The sequence below is a fragment of the Halichoerus grypus genome, chromosome 7 (genome assembly GCF_964656455.1).
Source record: "Halichoerus grypus chromosome 7, mHalGry1.hap1.1, whole genome shotgun sequence".
Taxonomy (NCBI): domain Eukaryota; kingdom Metazoa; phylum Chordata; class Mammalia; order Carnivora; family Phocidae; genus Halichoerus; species Halichoerus grypus.
Window position 1 is genome coordinate 77,975,127 of NC_135718.1, and position 18,499 is coordinate 77,993,625.

Genomic DNA, 18,499 nt, shown 5'->3' on the forward strand with positions numbered 1-18,499 from the left:
CTGAACAGCATGTTATTTTAGTTACAAAAGGCTGGTGAAATGCATCAGTCTTACCAGCTTTGCTATGATTTGATCTATTTAGGTTTAACTTTGATTTGTATTTATAAATTTTTGAGTAATACTGGATTAAAATCATTTCTTATAGAAGATTTAAACACTCCTTAATTTTTGTATCTTCTAAGCTCTAGTAATAACATCCTAAAGGAGCCATTACTGGTAGATGTAATACCTTGTGTTTTCTTTATCTGCCCAGGTCATAGTGATGGGAGCTACTAACCGTCCTCAGGATCTTGACTCAGCCATCATGAGAAGAATGCCCACAAGATTTCATATCAACCAGCCTGTGAGTGGTTTTGATTGATGTTGTGCACAGTTAAATACTCAGCTTTTTACAGGAAAGGAATGGTTTCTTTAATCGGACTTACTTATGATAGGCGGGAAAGGAACGGGGCAAGAATTGCTGCTTATTTGTCCTCTCCACTCTCCACTCTATTTTCCTTCTTTCTTACTTTCCTAAGATGAGTGTTACTTGCTTCTCTTCAAAGTTTGTAATTACCCCAAGTTAGCTTAGCTACTTGTGTGATTTTCTTTAGAATGTAGCAAGTCACCTGGGAAGTTATGTAGAAAACCCGGACTATCGTTTTGGTTTAGTACAGGATGAAATTAGGAGCACTGGCATTAAAGCATCCTTCCCTTCAGAAGGCTGACTGGAGGAACGATGGCCGTTGATCTGATTCATTATTGGCAGTTGTAGTCGGTGCTTTCTTTTTTTTTTTTTTTTTTTAATTTTATTATGTTATGTTAGTCACCATACGTTACATCATTAGTTTCTGATGTAGTGTTCCATGATTCATTGTTTGCATATAACACCCAGTGCTCCATGCAATACGTCCCCTCCTTAATACCCATCCCCCCACCCCCTCCCCTTTAAAACCCTCAGTTTGTTTCTCAGAGTCCATAGTCTCTCATGGTTCATCTCCCCCTCCGATTCCCCCCCTTCATTTTTCCCTTCCTACTATCTTCTTTTTTTTAACATATAATGTATTATGTTTCAGAGGTACAGGTCTGTGATTCATCAGTCTTACACAATTCACAGCACTCACCATAGCACATAACTTCCCCAATGTCCATCACCCAACCACCCCATCTCTCCCACCCCCCTACCACTCCAGCAACCCTCAGTTTGTTTCGTGAGATTAAGAGTCTCTTACGGTTTGTCTCCCTCTCTGGTTTCATCTTGTTTCATTTTTTCCTCCCTTCCCCTATGATCCTCTGTCTTGTTTCTCAAATTCCTCATATCAGTGAGATCATATGATACTTGTCCTTCTCTAATTGACATATTTCACTTAGCATAATACCCTCCAGTTCCATCCATGTCATTGCAAATGGCAAGATTTCGGTTTTTTGATGGCTGCATAATATTCCATTGTATATATATATATATATATATATATATATATATATATATATATACCACATCTTCTTTATCCATTCATCTGTTGATGGACATCTTGGCTCTTCCCACACTTTGGCTATTGTGGACATTGCTGCTATTAACATTGGGGTGCACGTATCCCTTCGGATCCCTGCATTTGTATCTTTGGGGTAAATACCCAGTAGTGCAATTGCTGGGTCGTAGGGTAGCTCTATTTTCAACTTTTAGAGGAACCTCCATACTGTTTTCCAGAGTGGCTGCACCAGCTTGCATTCCCACCAACAGTGTAAGAGGGTTCTCCTTTCTCTGCATCCTTGCCAACATCTGTCATTTCCTAACTTGGTCATTTTAGCCATTCTGACTGGTGTGAGGTGGTATCTCATTGAGGTTTTGATTTGGATTTCCCTGATGCCAAGCAATGTTGAGCACTTTTTCATGTGTCTGTTGGCCATTTGGATGTCTTCTTTGGAGAAATGTCTGTTCATGTCTTCTGCCCATTTCTTGATTAGATTATTTGTTCTTTGGGTGTTGAGTTTGATAAGTTCTTTATAGATTTTGGATATTAGCCCTTTATGTGATATGTTATTTGCAGATATCTTCTCCCATTCTGTCGGTTGTCTTTTGGTTTTGTTGACTGTTTCCTTTGCTGTGCAAAAGCTTTTTATCTTGATGAAGTTCCAATAGTTCATTTTTGCCCTTGCTTCCCTTGCCTTTGGCGATGTGTCTAGGAAGAAGTTGCTGCAGCTGAGGTTGAAGAGGTTGCTGCCTGTGTTCTCCTCTAGGATTTTGATGGATTCCTGACTCACATTGAGGTCTTTCATCCATTTTGAGTCTATTTTTGTGTGTGGTGTAAGAAAATGGTCCAGTTTCATTCTTCTGCATGTGGCTGTCCAATTTTCCCAACACCATTTGTTGAAGAGACTGTTTTTTCCACTGGACATTCTTTCCTGCTTTGTCGAAGATTAGTTGACCATCGAGTTGAGGGTCCATTTCTGGGCTCTCTATTCTGTTCCATTGATCTATGTGTCTGTTTTTGTGCTTGATGATTACAGCTTTGTAATAGAGCTTGAAGTACAGAATTGTGATGCCACTAGCTTTGCTTTTCTTTTTCAACATTCCTCTGGCTATTCGGGGTCTTTTCTGGTTCCATACAAATTTTAGGATTATTTGTTCCATTTCTTTGAAAAAAGTTGATGGTATTTAATAGGGATTGCATTAAATGTGTAGATTGCTCTAGGTAGCATAGACATTTTCACAATATTTGTTCTTCCAATCTGTGAGCATGGAACGTTTTTTCCATTTCTTTGTGTCTTCCTCAATTCCTTTCATGAGTAGTCTATAGTTTTCTGAGTATAGAATCTTTGCCTCTTTGGTTAGATTTATTCCTAGGTACCTTATGGTTTTGGGTGAATTGTAAATGGGATCGACTCCTTAATTTCTCTTTTTTCTGTCTTGGTGGTGGTGTATAGAAATGCCACTGCAGATTGATTTTATATCCTGCCACTTTACTGAATTCCTTTATGAGTTCTAGCAGTTTTGGGGTGGAGTCTTTTGGGTTTTCCACATCAAGTATCATATCATCTTCAAAGAGTGAGAGTTTGACTTCTTTGCCGATTCGGATGCCTTTTTTTTCTTTTTGTTGTCTGATGGCTGAGGCTAGGACTTCTAGTACTATGTTGAATAACAGTGGTGATAGTGGACATCTCTGCCGTTTTCCTGACCTTAAGGGAAAAGCTCTCAGTTTTTCCCCATTGAGAATGATATTCGCTGTGGGTTTTTCATAGATGGCTTTTATGATATTGAGGTATGTACCCTCTATCCCTATACTCTGAAGAGTTTTACTCAAGAAAAGATGCTGTACTTTGTCAAATGCTTTTTCTGCATCTATTGAGAGGATCATATGGTTCTTCTTTCTTTTATTAATGTACTGTATCACATTGATTGATTTGCAGATATTGAACCACCTTGCAGCCCAGGAATCAATCCCACTTGGTCGTAGTGAATAATCCTTTTAATGTACTGTTGTATCCTATTGGCTAGTATTTTGGTAAGAATTTTTGCATCCATGTTCATCAGGAATATTGGTCTGTAATTCTTCTTTTTGATGGGGTCTTTGGTTTTGGGATCAAGGTGATGCTGGCCTCATAAAATGAGTTTGGAAGTTTTCCTTCCATTTCTGTTTTCTGGAACAGTTTCTGAAGAATAGGTATTAATTCTTCTTTCAATATTTAGTAGAATTCCCCTGGGAAGCCATCTGTCCCTGGGCTCTTGTTTGTTGGGAGATTTTTTGATTACTGCTTCAATTTCCTTACTGGTTATGGGTCTGTTCAGGTTTCCTATTTCTTCCTGGTTCAGTCTTGGTAGTTTATACGTCTCCAGGAATGCATCCATTTCTTCCAGATTGTCTAATTTGCTGGCATATTGTTGCTCATAATATGTTCTTATAAATGTTTGTATATCTTTGGTGTTGGTTGTGATCTCTCCTCTTCGATTCATGATTTTATTTATTTGGGTCGTTTCCCTTTTCTTTTTGGTAAGTCAGGCCAGGGGTTTATTAATCTTATTCTTTCAAAGAACCAGCTCCTAGTTCCATTGATCTGTTCTACTGTTCTTTTGGTTTCTATTTCATTGACTTCTGCTCTGATCTTTATGATTTCTCTTCTCCTGCTGGGTTTAGGCTTTATTTGCTATTCTTTCTCCAGCTCCTTTAGATATAGGGTTAGGTTGTGTATTTGAGACCTTTCTTGTTTCTTGAGAAAGGCTTGTATTGCTATATACTTTTCCTCTTAGGACTGCCTTTGCTGCATCCCAAAGATTTTGAACAGTTGTGTTTTCATTTTCATTTGTTTCCGTGAATTTTTTTTAATTCTTCTTTAATTTCCTGGTTAGCCCATTCCTTCTTTAGTAGGATGCTCTTTAGCCTCCATGTATTTGAGTTCTTTCTGACTTTCCTCTTGTGATTGAGTTCTAGTTTCAAAGCATTGTGGTCCAAAAATATGCAGGGAATGATCCCAATCTTTTGGTACCTGTCGAGACCTATTTGTGACCTAGGATGTGATCTATTCTGGAGACTGTTCCATGAGCACTAGAGAAGAATGTGTATTCTTTTGCTTTGGGTTGGAATGTTCTGAATATATCTGTGAAGTCCATTTGGTCCAGTGTGTCATTTAAAGTCTTTACTTCCTTGTTGATCTTTTGCTTAGATGATCTGTCCATTTCAGTGAGGGGGGTGTTAAAGTCCCCCACTATTATTGTATTGTTGTCAATGTGTTTCTTTGCTTTTGTTATTAATTGGCTTATGTAATTGGCTGCTCCCATGTTAGGGGCCTAGATATTTACAATTGTTGGATCTTCTTGTTGGATAGACCTTTAAGTATGATATAGTGTCCTTTCTCATCTCTTATTAACAGTCTTTGGTTTAAAATCTAATTTGTCTGATATAAGGATTGCCACCCCAGCTTTCTTTTGGTGTCCATTAGCATGATAAATGGTTTTCCACCCCCTCACTTTCAACCTGGAGGTATCTTTGGGTCTAAAATGAGTCCCTTGCAGACAGCATATCAATGGGTTTTGTTTTTTTATCCATTCTGATAACCTGTGTTTTTTTGATTGGGGCATTTAGCCCATTTACATTCAGGGTAACTATTGAAAGATATGAATTTAGTGCCATTGTATTGCCTGTAAGGTGACTGTTACTGTATATTGTCTGTGTTCCTTTCTGGTCTATGTTACTTTTAGGCTCTCTCTTTGCTTAGAGGACCCGTTTCAATATTTCTTGTAGGGCTGGTTTTGTATTTGCAAATTCCTTTAGTTTTTGTTTGTCCTGGAAGCTTTTTATCTCTCCTTCTATTTTCAATGACAGCCTAGCTGGATATAGTATTCTTGGCTGCATATTTTTCTCGTTTAGTGCCCTGAATATATCATGTCCGTCCTTTCTGGCTTGCCAGGTCTCTGTGGATAGGTCTGTTGCCAGTGTAATGTTTCTACCATTGTAGGTTACAGACCTCTTGTCCCGAGCTGCTTTCAGGATTTTCTCTTTGTCTGTGAGACTTGTAAGTTTTACTATTAGATGTCGGGGTGTTGACCTATTTTTATTGATTTTGAGGGGAGTTCTCTGTGCCTTCTGGATTTTGATGGCTGTTTCCTTCCCCAAATTAGGGAAGTTCTCTTGCTATAATTTGCTCCAAGATACCTTCTGCCCCTCTCTCTCTTTCTTCTTCTGGGATCCCAATTATTCTAATATTGTTTCGTCTTATGGTACCACTTATCTCTCGAATTCTGCCCTTGTGATCCAGTAGTTGTTTTATCTCTCTTTTTCTCAGCTTCTTTATTTTCCATCGTTTGGTCTTCTATATCACTAATTCTCTCTTCTGCCTCATTTATCCTAGTAGTTAGAGCCTCCATTTTTTTATTGCACCTCATTAATAGCCTTTTTGATTTCGACTTGGTTAGATTTTAGTTCTTTTATTTCTCCAGAAAGGGATTGTCTAGTATCTTCCATGCTTTTTTCTAGCCCAGCTAGTATCTTTATAATCGTCATTCTGAACTCTGTTTCCAACATCTTACTAATGTCTGTATTGATTTGGTCCCTGGTAGTCGGTACTGCCTCTTGTTCTTTTTTTGAGGTGATTTTTTCCGTCTTGTCATTTTGTCCAGAGGAGAATAGATAAATTGAGAGAACAAAATGCTAAAAGGGTAACAATGGTCCCCCAAAAAATATACACTAAAGAAATCAGAAGAGACCTGAAACCGGTGGGGAAAGAAAGGCAAAGAAAAAAAAAATATGATCAGGCTGGTGAATAGATCAGAGCCACACAGTAGATTTTTGTTGTTTTTTGGTCTGTTAGAAGAAACTGCCTCCCAAAATTTTAAAGAAAAACTTATATATGTACAAAAATAAGGGTAAATATGATGAAGGGATGCAATATGACTGTAAAGATGAAAATTATAAAAGTTTATAAAAGGAATTGATAGGAAATTGGTTGAAAAAAGAAAGAAAATTTAAAAAAAAGAGAGAATGTGATCAGGCAGGAGACTAGAACAAAGCCATACACTAGAGATTTAGGGTATATTTTGGTCTGTTAGAAGAAACTGTATCCCAAAATTTTAAAGAGAGAAAAACTTATAGATGTATACAAAAAAATAAGGTTAACTACAATGAAGTGATAGAATATGACTCCAAAAATGAAAATTAAAAAAGATTTTTAAAAAAGGAATTGATAAGATGTTGGTTGAAAAGGGAAAAAGAAAAATTCGAAAAAAATAAGAAAAAGAAAAAAAGAAAGAAAACTTTAAAAATTAACTTTGAAAGACTAAAGAATCATGGGGAAAACCATGAATTCCGTGTGCTGTATTCCCCTAGTGCTGGAGTTCAGCCGTTCTCATTGATCAGTAAACTTGGTCTTGGCTGGCTGTTCTTGCTGATCTTCCGGGGGAGGGGCATGTTGCTGTGGTTCTCAAATGTCATTGCTGGAGGCGGAATTGTGCCGCCCTTGCAGTGGCTGGGCTAAGTCATTTGCTTGGGTTTGCTCTTGGGAGCTTTTGTTTCCTGCAAGCTTTCCGTACAGCTTTGGAGGATGAGAGTGAAAATGGCGGCCTCCCAGTCTCCGCCCCAGAGGAGCCGAGAACCCTGGGCCCCACTCCTCAGTGCTCCCCCAGAGAAAAGCAGTCAGTCACTCCTGTCTCCCCATCCCCGGCCGCACTCCATGCTCACCCGGCCTGTGACCAAGTGTTTCTATCTCTGGCTCATGACCCCGTTTGGAGTCTCCAAACCCAGCAGATTCCTGCGGTGCGCTCCCACGCCACTCCTCCCGGGGGAGGAAGGGGAGTCTCCCCCGATCTGCTGCTTGTTGGGTCCCTGCTGGAGGAACAGTGGCCTGACTGTGCCGTGGAGCACAGTTTATGGCAACCCCGAGCTGAGAGCCCACTCCTCGGCTCCGTCTCTGCAGCCGGCTTCCCTGCTCAGATATCTGGGAGCTCTGCCACACTCAGGCACCCCCAGTCTTTCTGTGCGAGGGTTCCACCCCCCGCTTAGCCACTGGAGTGACATCCCTCGGCGGAGCAGACTTCTAAAAGTTCCAGTTTTGTGCTCCACTGCTCTATCACTTGCTGGTAGCGGCTGACGGAGGCTCCCTACCCCTGCCGTCTATCTTCCTGAATATCGCCTCGGATTCACTTCTCCGCACATTCTGCCTTCCAGAAAGTGATCACTTTTCTGTCCAGAGAGTTGCTGCTATTCTTTCCTTTGCCCTCCTGTTGAGTTCGTAGGTGTTCACAATGGTCTGATACCTATCCAGCTGAATTCCTGGGACCAGACCCAATTTAGGTCTCCTACTCCTCCACCATCTTGCTCCTCCTCCAAAAAGTCTTGATTTTAAAAAGCCTACTTGTCGCAGTATCTCAGATTCTTAAATCAATCTTTGTTGTAAAACCTTGACCACAGTAGGATACAACAGTTGCTAATACTCACTTCGGCTGGGACTGCTCCGGTGCTTTCCTTTGATAGGATTAATGGTTAACCATTCGCTGAGGAATTGCACTTTAACTTAATGCAGATGTAAGGGCAGTCTTGAACCAGTGCTATCTTATCTCCTTTCTAGTACTTTTATTTTGTTAGTTAAGGAATATCCTCAAGTCAATGATTATAACTTTACTGTGTAATTTTTCCACAATGTCCTCACATCTTGAATTTTATGTGCCTTTTGACTGAAGAAGGAAAGAGGGTTAGTAAGTGAATACATGTGCCATACGATTGGCATGGTACGTGTATAGCTGTGTAGAGGAATTCTCAGTGTCATTCCTTTCAGATTTTGAAATAAAAATATTTTAATACTGCTTACAGTCTCTGGCTAAAAACCACTTGTCCCCTTGTATATTCTGCAGCTTGCCAGTCTGTGGCAGTAAACGTGGTTTCCTAACATTGATGGTGGTGGCCTCTGGAATTGCTCTGATCTCTTCTTTTCTGTTGCTACCACCTCTGGCCTTCTGAGGGTATGCACAAAGTTAGCCACTCTGTTAGAAAATGTACCCAAGAAATCAATGAAGAAAGTTTCTAACTTGATGTAGGAGACTCTAGAATTGAGTTTGACGAGTGTTGAGCACTGTGTATGTGTCAGGCACCTGCCAGGCTCTGGGGAAGGAGCGCAGCCCCTGTCCTCCACTCTGTGTCACAGGAAAGGCAGGCATACATAAATGACATAAAAGGTACTTCACAAAAGTACCTTTAAAGAACTGTGAGAACCTGAAATGATGATGAAAACTAGTAATTCTGTGAGTAGTAAACTTTACGGGATCCAGCTGGGCCTTGAAGGATGGCAGGAATTTCATATGCAAGCGAGGCAGGGGAAAGGCTCTCAGAATGAACAAAGGCAAGAAGGTGTGGGAGCACGTGTTTAATGCTGACCTCTGGGGGAGTTCACTTAGGACCTCCGGAAAACAGGTAGAGGGAGGCTGGGAAAGGTAGGCTGCTGCCATCTGTGGATGAACTTTGTGCCTCGACCAAGAATTTCACTTTTATTTTGTTAGCAAGGTGGACATTTTTAAAGAAAAATAATTTACCTCAGTGGTTCTAAAGACAAAGATTAAATTGATAGAATCTCTGCTTGTAGTCCAAGAGAAAACAAAGGTTTTTGATGTACAGTAGAATGAACATAGGACACAACAGCATGGAAGGTAGGCCTTTGCTAAAGTTCTAAGTTATCAAAATGGGCTGTAACAGAATTTATCAAATTTGTTAAAAATTTGTGTGCTCTTAATGTAGAAACTGGGCTTTTGTAACCCCCTTTTCATTCTGTTCTTCGTGAATAATACACTTTATATGGTAATTTTTCTTATTTTGTAACTATGATGTCAAAGTATATGATTAACCTTACCTTAAAACGCTTCTCCAAATTAGATTGTCAACAAAAAGTAGTTATTGGTGATCACATAACATAACAAGTTTACCTTCACACTTAACACTCTTGAATTACAGAAACAGCAGGGTTTGGTTTTGTTTTCTGGTCATTTGATTTGATACTCAGTGATAACTAGCTCTGTTTTTCAATGCCTTGGGAGTAGGAATGAGTTCAGCCATGATAACTTATTTAAAAAGCATTTATATTTACCATATATGTAAGGTATTCCATAAAAGCTTCTATTCCCTGGTATAATACTGTGAACCATCATTAGGGCGAAAAGCATATAAACAAATGCACTGTCAACACTGAACAAAAACTAACACGAATTAGCAAGCATGGAAGTTACAGGTTCAAGTGGAGGAACTAAGGGGGGTACTGTTGCCATCTCTTCCAATTAATGGTAAAAATTTTACTGCAGTGTTAAGTTCTCAGAAGTTTCCTGAATAAAGAAAAGGAAATTTGCAGAGCCACAGGGGAAAGACATTGGTCGTCCCTAGGTATTCATTCACTCACTCAAGAAACATTTAAGGGCATGTTTTTTCCCAGACATTGTGCTAATCGCTGGGGATTCAGAATAAGAAGATTGGAATTCAGTAGGTTGACCACAGAGGATTAGAGTCTAGAACCTAGACCTTGCTTAAGCCAATATTTTAGAGTTTCTGTCATTTCCTGTAGGTACTGTCAGATGGTTTACAGAGGAAAGAAGAAATATTAGGAAAACCAATTGATCTTTTTTTTTTTTTTAATGCTAACTGGAAATTATTCTGGTTTTAGGCTCTAAAACAAAGAGAAGCAATCCTGAAACTCATCTTGAAAAATGAAAATGTAAGTAGAAAATTTCAATTTTCCCCATCCTATAAATATGTTTATGTTCATGAAACCATTTTAGAGGGAAATGAAAAAGTAACCTGAGAATAAACAGCTTTGTACTTGGCATAAATCACTGTAAAACTGTTGGCCGTTCATGCAAATCAGTAACCCTGGTGCATTTGAACTTAATAAAGATGGTCTGCTTTTTTTAAAGCCCTGTGTTTTCGTATTTACAGATTAAAATCTTCTTTAATATTTTCAGACTGTTCTCCAGTTATATAAGATACATTTATTTTTGTACAGCAGTATGCAGGTTTTTTTTAAATTTATTTAATTACAGTATTTTTTGAAATTGGAATTTAGATTTAAGAAGGTATGATAATCAAAATCTTTAATAGTTTGTGTATTTAAGGTCACATGCTTCAGGATTAAAATAAGTATGTTAAATGGTATTCAGGGAAGATCTCGCTTCCTCTCCTGTAATTCTTTTGTATCCTTTCAGATGGCATTGTCCATACCAGCAAATCAGAATATGCTATTATTCCTCTTCCCTATTTTACATAAACCATATTAATAAACTGCATACACTGTCCTGTGCATTGCTTTTTTCACTCATCTTTGAGATCTTTCCATATTAGCATATAGTGTTTTTGTTCTTTCTCTCTCTCTCTCTCTCTTTGGTTTTTTGTTTTTTTTTGTTTTTTGCATTGCATAGGATTTTACTATATGGATATACCATAATTTATTTAATCAATGCCATAAAGAAGAACATTCAGGTTGATTCCGATCTTTTACTATTATAAAAATGCCTTGTACGCATGTCTCCTCACACTTGTGCAGGAATATTAGTAGTGTGGATTTTCCAGAAGAGGAATTGCTAGATCAGAGGATATGATTTATAATTTTGGTAGCTATTGCCAAATGGTCTGTGCTAGTTTCCTCTCTTACCAGCAATGTTAGAGTACCTCTTCCCCTGTAGCCTTGCCAACAGAATGCTGTGGAACTGTGCTGACCTGATAGGTAGAAAATGGTATTTCATTGTATTTTTAGGGATGAAATGAGTATGTTTAGGAGCCACTTGAATTCTTTTCTGTGAAATACTTGTTCATATTCTTTGCCCATTTTTCTATTGCAGTGTTCTTTTTCTTACTGATTTATAGGAACTCTAATACATTAGGGAGATTTCGCTTTGTTTATATGATTTGAAAATATTTTTTCCTGGTTTGTCTTTTTTAATCTACTGGGATTTTTCCCCCTTTATGGTTTCTGAGTTTTGAATAACATCGTATTCCTCACTATCCTAAAATTCATATCTACACTCATTATTTGAGGGGTGCCTGGCTGGCTCAGTCGGTGGAGCATGTGACTCTTGATCTTGGGGTTGTGAGTTCGAGCCCCACATTGGGCGTAGGGCTTACTTTAAAAAAATAATTAAATAACTCACTATTTGTACTTGCTATATCCAAACTAAAAAAAACAAATAGATTCCCATAGTGAGGGATTCTTGTATTTCTGTGGTTTGCCTCCGTCCTTGGGTCACTAATTCTGCTCCAGCTCTCCCCTCCTTCCCCACCTCCCAGGTTTACTTTAGTTGTATCTCTAAAAGAAAGAATTCTTAACTTTTTTGATTTAACCTCATAAACATTATTACATTCAACAAAAAACTGACAATAATTCATTATTACCATTGAATACCTCGTCTGTTCAGATTTCCTGTCATCACCTAAATGGTTTGTTTGTTTAACATGTATTTGTTTGACTCAGGATCCATATAAAGTTCATAATTTGCAATTATTTGATAGTTTTTCAATCTCTTAATCTACGGGCTACAGATTATTCCTTCATCTCTCTCTCCTTTTCCTCTACCTTCTTTCAGTTTATTTGTTGAAACAGCCAAGTTGGGTTTGTCCACATTTTCCCATGGTCCAGATTGTGCCCTTGACCCCCAACCCAAAGTTTCCTGGCTATTTTTGCTGATTTTTCTGTATGAATTTTAGAATTAATTTGTCTTATTCAAGAAAAAACAAACACTAGTGGTTTTAATGGATCATAATTCAAGAGAATTAAGATCTTTTTGATGTTGAATCTTTGTCCAAAAGCAGGTATGTCTTTTTGGTTCTTCCACTCTTCCCCCGTATCTTTCAGTAGTGTCCTGTTCATTTTTTTCTTTAAAACCAATCAAAGAAAACATTAATGCTATTTGCAAAAGTTTAAAGAACCTAATAAATTACAGAGATTACTGTTGTGGGGATGATAGAGCCATTTAATAAAAGAGATAAACACTATGTAGTCTTTTCTTAAAAACTACATGTACATGAAATATTTTGTACAATTTCAGGAAAATTCGTAAAACTTTCCATGTGTTCTGGGTAAGGAACTCCTGTCCTATATGAGTGAGAAATCAACAAATTACATTTGCCTTTTAGCTGAATATTTGATAACTGCTTTCAAAAAGACATTGTGTAGTTGTACTGCTGTTTGGGTAAAGGACACTTAATTGGTAAACCTTTAACAAAGAGAGTCATCAATGAGCAGTTCAGGGAAGAAAACGAGATAAAATAATTCCACGAGTTCTTTTGAATTAGGATGGCTGTGGTGTGGCTTGAAATTTATCACCTATTAGAAGGTAGTTCCTGACAATTTTGTAGAGACTTCAAGTTAATACAATTATTTAATTTAAAAAAACGTAACGAAGGATGGTATTGCCGGAAGTTAACTTGTGTGGTTGAATATAGATATAGATGATGTGGGTGACTTACATACAGATGACGAATATAAATGATACAATTTAAGCTCTGTCTCATAAGATAGCCATACTTTACACAGGCTGTAATGTTTTCACATCTAACTTAAGAAACTCCTCATTATTTCTAAACTTTGATTTCATATTCTGCTTTTTTTTTTTTTTAATAGTAGCATCTTTGGAAATTCTTTTAGAATTACATTTGTCATGGGTATAAGGAATTTTTAGCATTCTTTTTCTTAAAGCACAAAGAACTAGTCTCCAGTTTTATGATTCACAGTACTTCTGAATGCTTTCTGGATAACTGTCGACATGGGAACATCTTATTTCCCACTAGCTGGTATTTATATGCTGAAGGCATATTGTTGCTTCACTAGAATCTGAAAGAATTATTGTAATTCTGTTAAAAGATGCCTCAGATGATACTCTTTTCTAGTCTTTCACAGTTCTTTATTGATAGTTCCTTAACACAACTCGCTCATTTAAAACACGGTAGTGATTTTGGCTTTAAGTTTAAAGTATAAAAAGAATTAGAAGTAATAAAATGAATACCTTATACAGGTATCCTGTCTCTGTAGTGAGGAGATCAGAGTTTTCCTTCTACAAACGAATCTGAGTTTAGACCTTTTCCATAACACAGCAGGAGTAGTTCACAGGCTTGGGCTTTGGAGACAGACCCCAGGCCCCCCCACATTCTGGCTTGACCCCTCCCTGCTGGGTGACCTTGGGCAGATACTGTTGAGTGTCTCTACGCCCTTATTTTTCTCACTGGGAAAGCAGAGGTAATGCCAACAGTCTCCAAGAATCGTTTTGAGAATTTAAGTGAAGCATGTGAGGTGCTGAGAGTGCCCTGCGTGCGCGCCCTCCACGGTAGACGCAGTAACCGCACACAAGCGGGTGCTGTGCTCCGGGCTATCTTAGGAGTCCGTTGATTAATGCCAGTGTTGCTCCTGGGACTCAAAACCTTGTTTAACTTGGGAGCTGCCTTCCTGGTTGCCTAGTGAAAACAGTTTCCATGACTTCATGGTTTGTCTGATAGCTATTATCTTGTAAAAAGGGTTACTTTCAGAGTATTTGCCATGTGCCTAGCATAGTGGTGAGATAGACACTGTTTTACTTAATCCTCCGTCCATCTAAGGAGCATATACATAATAATGCTCTTTTACAGTTGGGGAAACTGAAACCCAGAGAAGTTATAGAATAAATTGCCCAGGCTCACATAGCAAAGGAGTGATGGAGCCTTTCTCTTAACCATTATGGTGCACTATCTCTGTTCATCTTGCTCCCCCAGTGACTGGAATCTTCTCCTTTTCAATCCTTTCTCATGCTTGATTTGTTCATCTTTGTGACTTTATCACTGTGTCATGCACAAGACTTGTGAATGGTTAGAACATAGTGCAGTCCAACAAAGGAGTGGTCAAGAGATGGGGTGGAGGTGTTGATTGTTTAAGGGAGGAAGACTAATTTTTAACATCTCAGTGTATAATTTGGAAGGTATTTTTTAAGTAGTTTTTTAATTCATAAAATATTTTAAGTGTATACACAAATAACCTTATATCTACCACCCAGATTTAACAGGTGCTCTTCACATACTTTGCTTCCCATCTCCTGCGGTCTCTGTCATTGCTTGTCCTGAAGTCGGTAGTGTCCATCAGTCCCATGAGTGTGGAAGGACAGATGCGTAATGCATGTACTTTTTCACAAATATTACAAGCAGTAGAGAAATTAGATTCCTGTTTGTGTCTGACTGCTGAGGTACACATGTAAGAAGTCTTCTCAGACAGAGAGGAATAGAATAGACAAGTCTGATCATAATCAGTCCAACGGTGTTTGCACGTCTGTTCTTCCTGGGCACTGCATGGTATGGGCTCGGAAGGCTTTATTTCGCTATTACAGTCATAGTGACAGTTAACGAAAATTAGATTTCAAAATTCCAGCTTTTATGGTTAAGGTAAAGACTAGAAACTGATGATTCTCCTTCCCTGCTATTCCAGTATGTGTTCTTCAAGAAGCATGTTTGGAGAGATGCTCTGCAGCATTTTTTATATGCCTTTTTCCCTGTTGAAGGTGGACAGGCACGTGGATCTGCTCGAAGTTGCCCAGGAAACAGATGGCTTTTCCGGCAGTGACCTAAAGGAGATGTGCAGGGACGCGGCACTCCTCTGTGTCAGGGAGTATGTGAATTCTGCATCCGAAGAAAGGTACGATCTCTCAGATTTGTCAAACCCTTGTAGAGCTTTTAGGTTGGTTCATGTTTCTTTACAATACCCACCCTGCTTATGGACTCAAAGGTGGACTTGAATGAACACTTGCCCCAACTTTATTAATTGCCTTTTTTTCTAAGGGGAAGTTCTGAAAGTGAATTGGGGACGTGGGTCGTGGGGAGGCTCCGGAATGCAGAGAAAGAAACAAAAGCTGAATTTCTACCACACATCCGCAGACTGGGTCACAGAAGGCCGACAGGAGCTTAGGCTCGCAGCCTCTGCTAGGAGAGCAGGTTCTCCAACACTCCTGGCTTGTTTTGCACCTTAACTTCCTAATCCCATTTCCTGTTGTCTTGCAGGAATTTCACATGTAAATGGGGGTGATAAATGGGGGTAAGGGCCCTGGCTGGGGGTTAGACTTTAGCTTGTTGACATGACATGTTTACTAAGCAAAGAAACTGTTGTCACTGCAGCCAACTTCAAAGCAGGAGTTTGAGAAACCAATTCATACTCATGTGTTTCAGCAGAGACACTAGAGAACTGGAGTAAGTCAGCCCTAATGAACCACTTCTGAAAAGGCCCCTTGCCCTAGGCCAGCGTAGCTCTGCATCTCCTCCAAAACACTGACCTTCTGACGGGTTGCTGTAACTCTTAGCAGACCGGTGTACTTCCTGGGCCTGTGGTGAATGAGTTCTCCACCTCTTGCCCTTTTGTTTCTCAGGCCCTCTCTTTCCTCCCCCCCTGAGGCTTTCACTCCACAGGAACTGGATTTGCCTCTTGTGCTGTGTTTTTCATCACAGCTCATTGCCATAGCAGGTGTGTCCCTTGGCGTAGAAAGGTTAGCTGGGTGTGTGCTAGTTCTGCACCTGCCTTTAGTGCTCCCTGGGGCCCTGTCAGAGAGACGCTCACTTCATTTACTTGTTGCCAGATTATCCAGCTCCCCTGACGCTAACGGTGGGAATACTTTTGACCTCTGACTGTAGCCAAGAGTCTGCTTTCCACAGGTTTTTATTCTTGTGTGTAAGATAATGAGGAGAGAGGCAAAAAAACCCAACCTATTAATACATTTTGTGTGAATAAATTACATTACTAATGAAGGTCCTCTTTTTCTGCTGTCCTCAAAGCCTTTGAAAATTTTATATTTCAGTATGAAAAATCTGGCTGATAGACTTGGCTTATAATTTTTTCCCCAAGTGTATTTTCCAAAGTGTTGTAAATTATGAGGAGACATTATATATTATTATTAAAGAGGGGAGGACTTAGAGTGGTTGGTTTTTGTTAATAGCAAAGCATTCTGTTTTCAGTTTGTCACATGCTAAATATATACATGAATGTATGGCCATGAATGCTACTTGTGATTCCTTGATTGGAATTCCATTCCCGTTTAGATCAACCGCACACCTATAGCTAACATTTTCCCGTTACGCTAATACTCTGCCCGTGATTCTTAGTGTGCGGTGTTTGGTTTTCATTCCTACATCTCGAATGTGTATTTATGACCAGCCATTTTGGCCTCCTGCCTCCCAGTAGTCAGTGCTGCTTAAAAATCTCCCCAGACTTGCATCTGCATCGAGAATTCCTGGAGGAGTTCACATGAAGCGGTTAACTGTGGCTATCTTTGGGGGTCTTCTATGGGAAAGAGATGTCACGTTTTAATCTGGGTAGCATATTTGAGAGAGGTGTATCCCAAAGTCATTTGACTATCTGGTGGTTTTGTTTGCATTTTAGCCATGATGAGGATGAAATCCGGCCCGTGCAACAACAGGACCTGCATCGGGCAATTGAAAAAATGAAGAAATCAAAGGATGCAGCATTTCAGAATGTTTTAACACATGTTTGTTTAGATTAAGAGTAAAGATCATTTGTACAGTTCAGTGTGATCTAGTTCGATGCGCTCTCTTACCATCAGTGGAAATAGAATGAAAAGAGAAATGTTCTTCAGCCAGTGAGAGAGTTCAATGTTCCCGACACTGGTTTTATACTCTGAATTCTAAGTTATTGAGAAACAGTTGTTGTATAAGTGGTATTACTACTTGTCAGAAATCATGAGGAGGATCAGTTTGATCCAGCGCGAGTGGGTGCTTGTGTTTGACCTCTGTAGCCATACGTTGCAGCCTTAGAGCATCTAAGCTGGTCTCAAAGATGATTCACTGAGTCATTCGTGAGAAAGGGGGATGTGAGTGTGTGTGTGTGTGTGTGTGTGTGTGTGTGTATTAAATGTATATATTCACACATTTTATATTGATATTATGTAGATATGTTTGAATACGAAACTTTTTTTTACCCCAACTACTGAATCAGAAAGTACCAAACAGTATATAGCAAAACGAAGATTTATGGTTGTGTCTAAGGTACGGTGATTCAGCCATTTCCAGTTGTTTCCTTTGTTTCAGCTTTTTTTTTAAGTCGAGCATCTCTCTGCAGTGGAGTAGTTGCAGTCGGCCCCATCTCCGTTTCCGGATGTGTCTCTGCTATTATGGTATCAGGATAATCAAATAAAAATACTTGTTCAGTGATGAGCATTGAATGGTTGTCAGGCAGTCGTGTGATCAGGACGGATTTCACATGGATTTCACCTCCTTCCGGCAGCACACTGAGTAGAGATGTGTTTCAGATCGATACCCCGACACATGGATTGGAAGCCTGGCCCATGAATGGCTTTGAAACACCACGGTGCCATTCAGCACGTGTATGTGACTGTCCTTTTTTCATTTCATGGGACATAGTTCCGTTGTAACCATGGTTTTTTAATGTTATTTTAAAGTTGTATGTTCTTTAATTATGGTCAGATATAATTTGGTCATCAAAAATGAAATGATAGTCTAAAACAAGTAGCTCTTACTAAATGTGCTAAAAATACTCATTTTGTAACTTTAATTTTTACAGTTTTCTTAGCATATTATAAACTGTGCCCTAGTTAGTACAGATATACACATCAGAATCTCCATATTGTATCCGTAGTCATTCGATGCTATGTGCCCTACATATGAAACTTTTTTTTTGTCCAAAATTTCACTAACCAGAATTCTGTTACAGGCACTTAAACACACCGCATGAGGAGAATGGCGCAATATGATCTTGAGGTGCCTTCTGTGAACCATCTGAAAGATTAAATTATGCTTCATATAGTTTTGTTTTTATTGTATTTATTTGAAAACTCTCAGTCTTCATTCGTGAGTTATTGGATTAATTTATTTAATAGGATGTCTCTCACAGAACCTGTTGGAGCGTTTACTCTGTTGTGCTTTGAATGACGGGTGGGGTAGAGGCTACGGCAGAAAGCAAGTCACGAACAGGGTGACAATGATTGAAAATTGGCTGCAAAACACAAGATACCAAAAATAAAAAGTTTCGTCTCCATTTTTAATGACTATATTATACTATTATTTTATAAATATGTAATAAAGAG

At 39.0% G+C, this 18,499-nt stretch overlaps 1 protein-coding gene across 4 annotated transcripts in view; it reads left to right on the top strand.

The window, feature by feature from the left end:
* ATAD1 (ATPase family AAA domain containing 1) overlaps nucleotides 1-18,218 on the top strand; it is a 53,779-nt gene extending 35,561 nt beyond the window's left edge. For all 4 annotated transcript variants that reach the window (XM_078077799.1, XM_036123439.2, XM_036123438.2 and 1 more), the window contains 4 exons: nucleotides 254-343; nucleotides 10,108-10,158; nucleotides 14,954-15,087; nucleotides 16,819-18,218. In XM_078077799.1, coding sequence (XP_077933925.1) covers nucleotides 254-343; nucleotides 10,108-10,158; nucleotides 14,954-15,087; nucleotides 16,819-16,939 — 396 coding nt within the window. In that variant the 3' untranslated portion in view covers nucleotides 16,940-18,218. The remainder of the gene's footprint in view (nucleotides 1-253; nucleotides 344-10,107; nucleotides 10,159-14,953; nucleotides 15,088-16,818) is intronic.
* The last annotated feature ends 281 nt before the right edge of the window (nucleotides 18,219-18,499 follow it).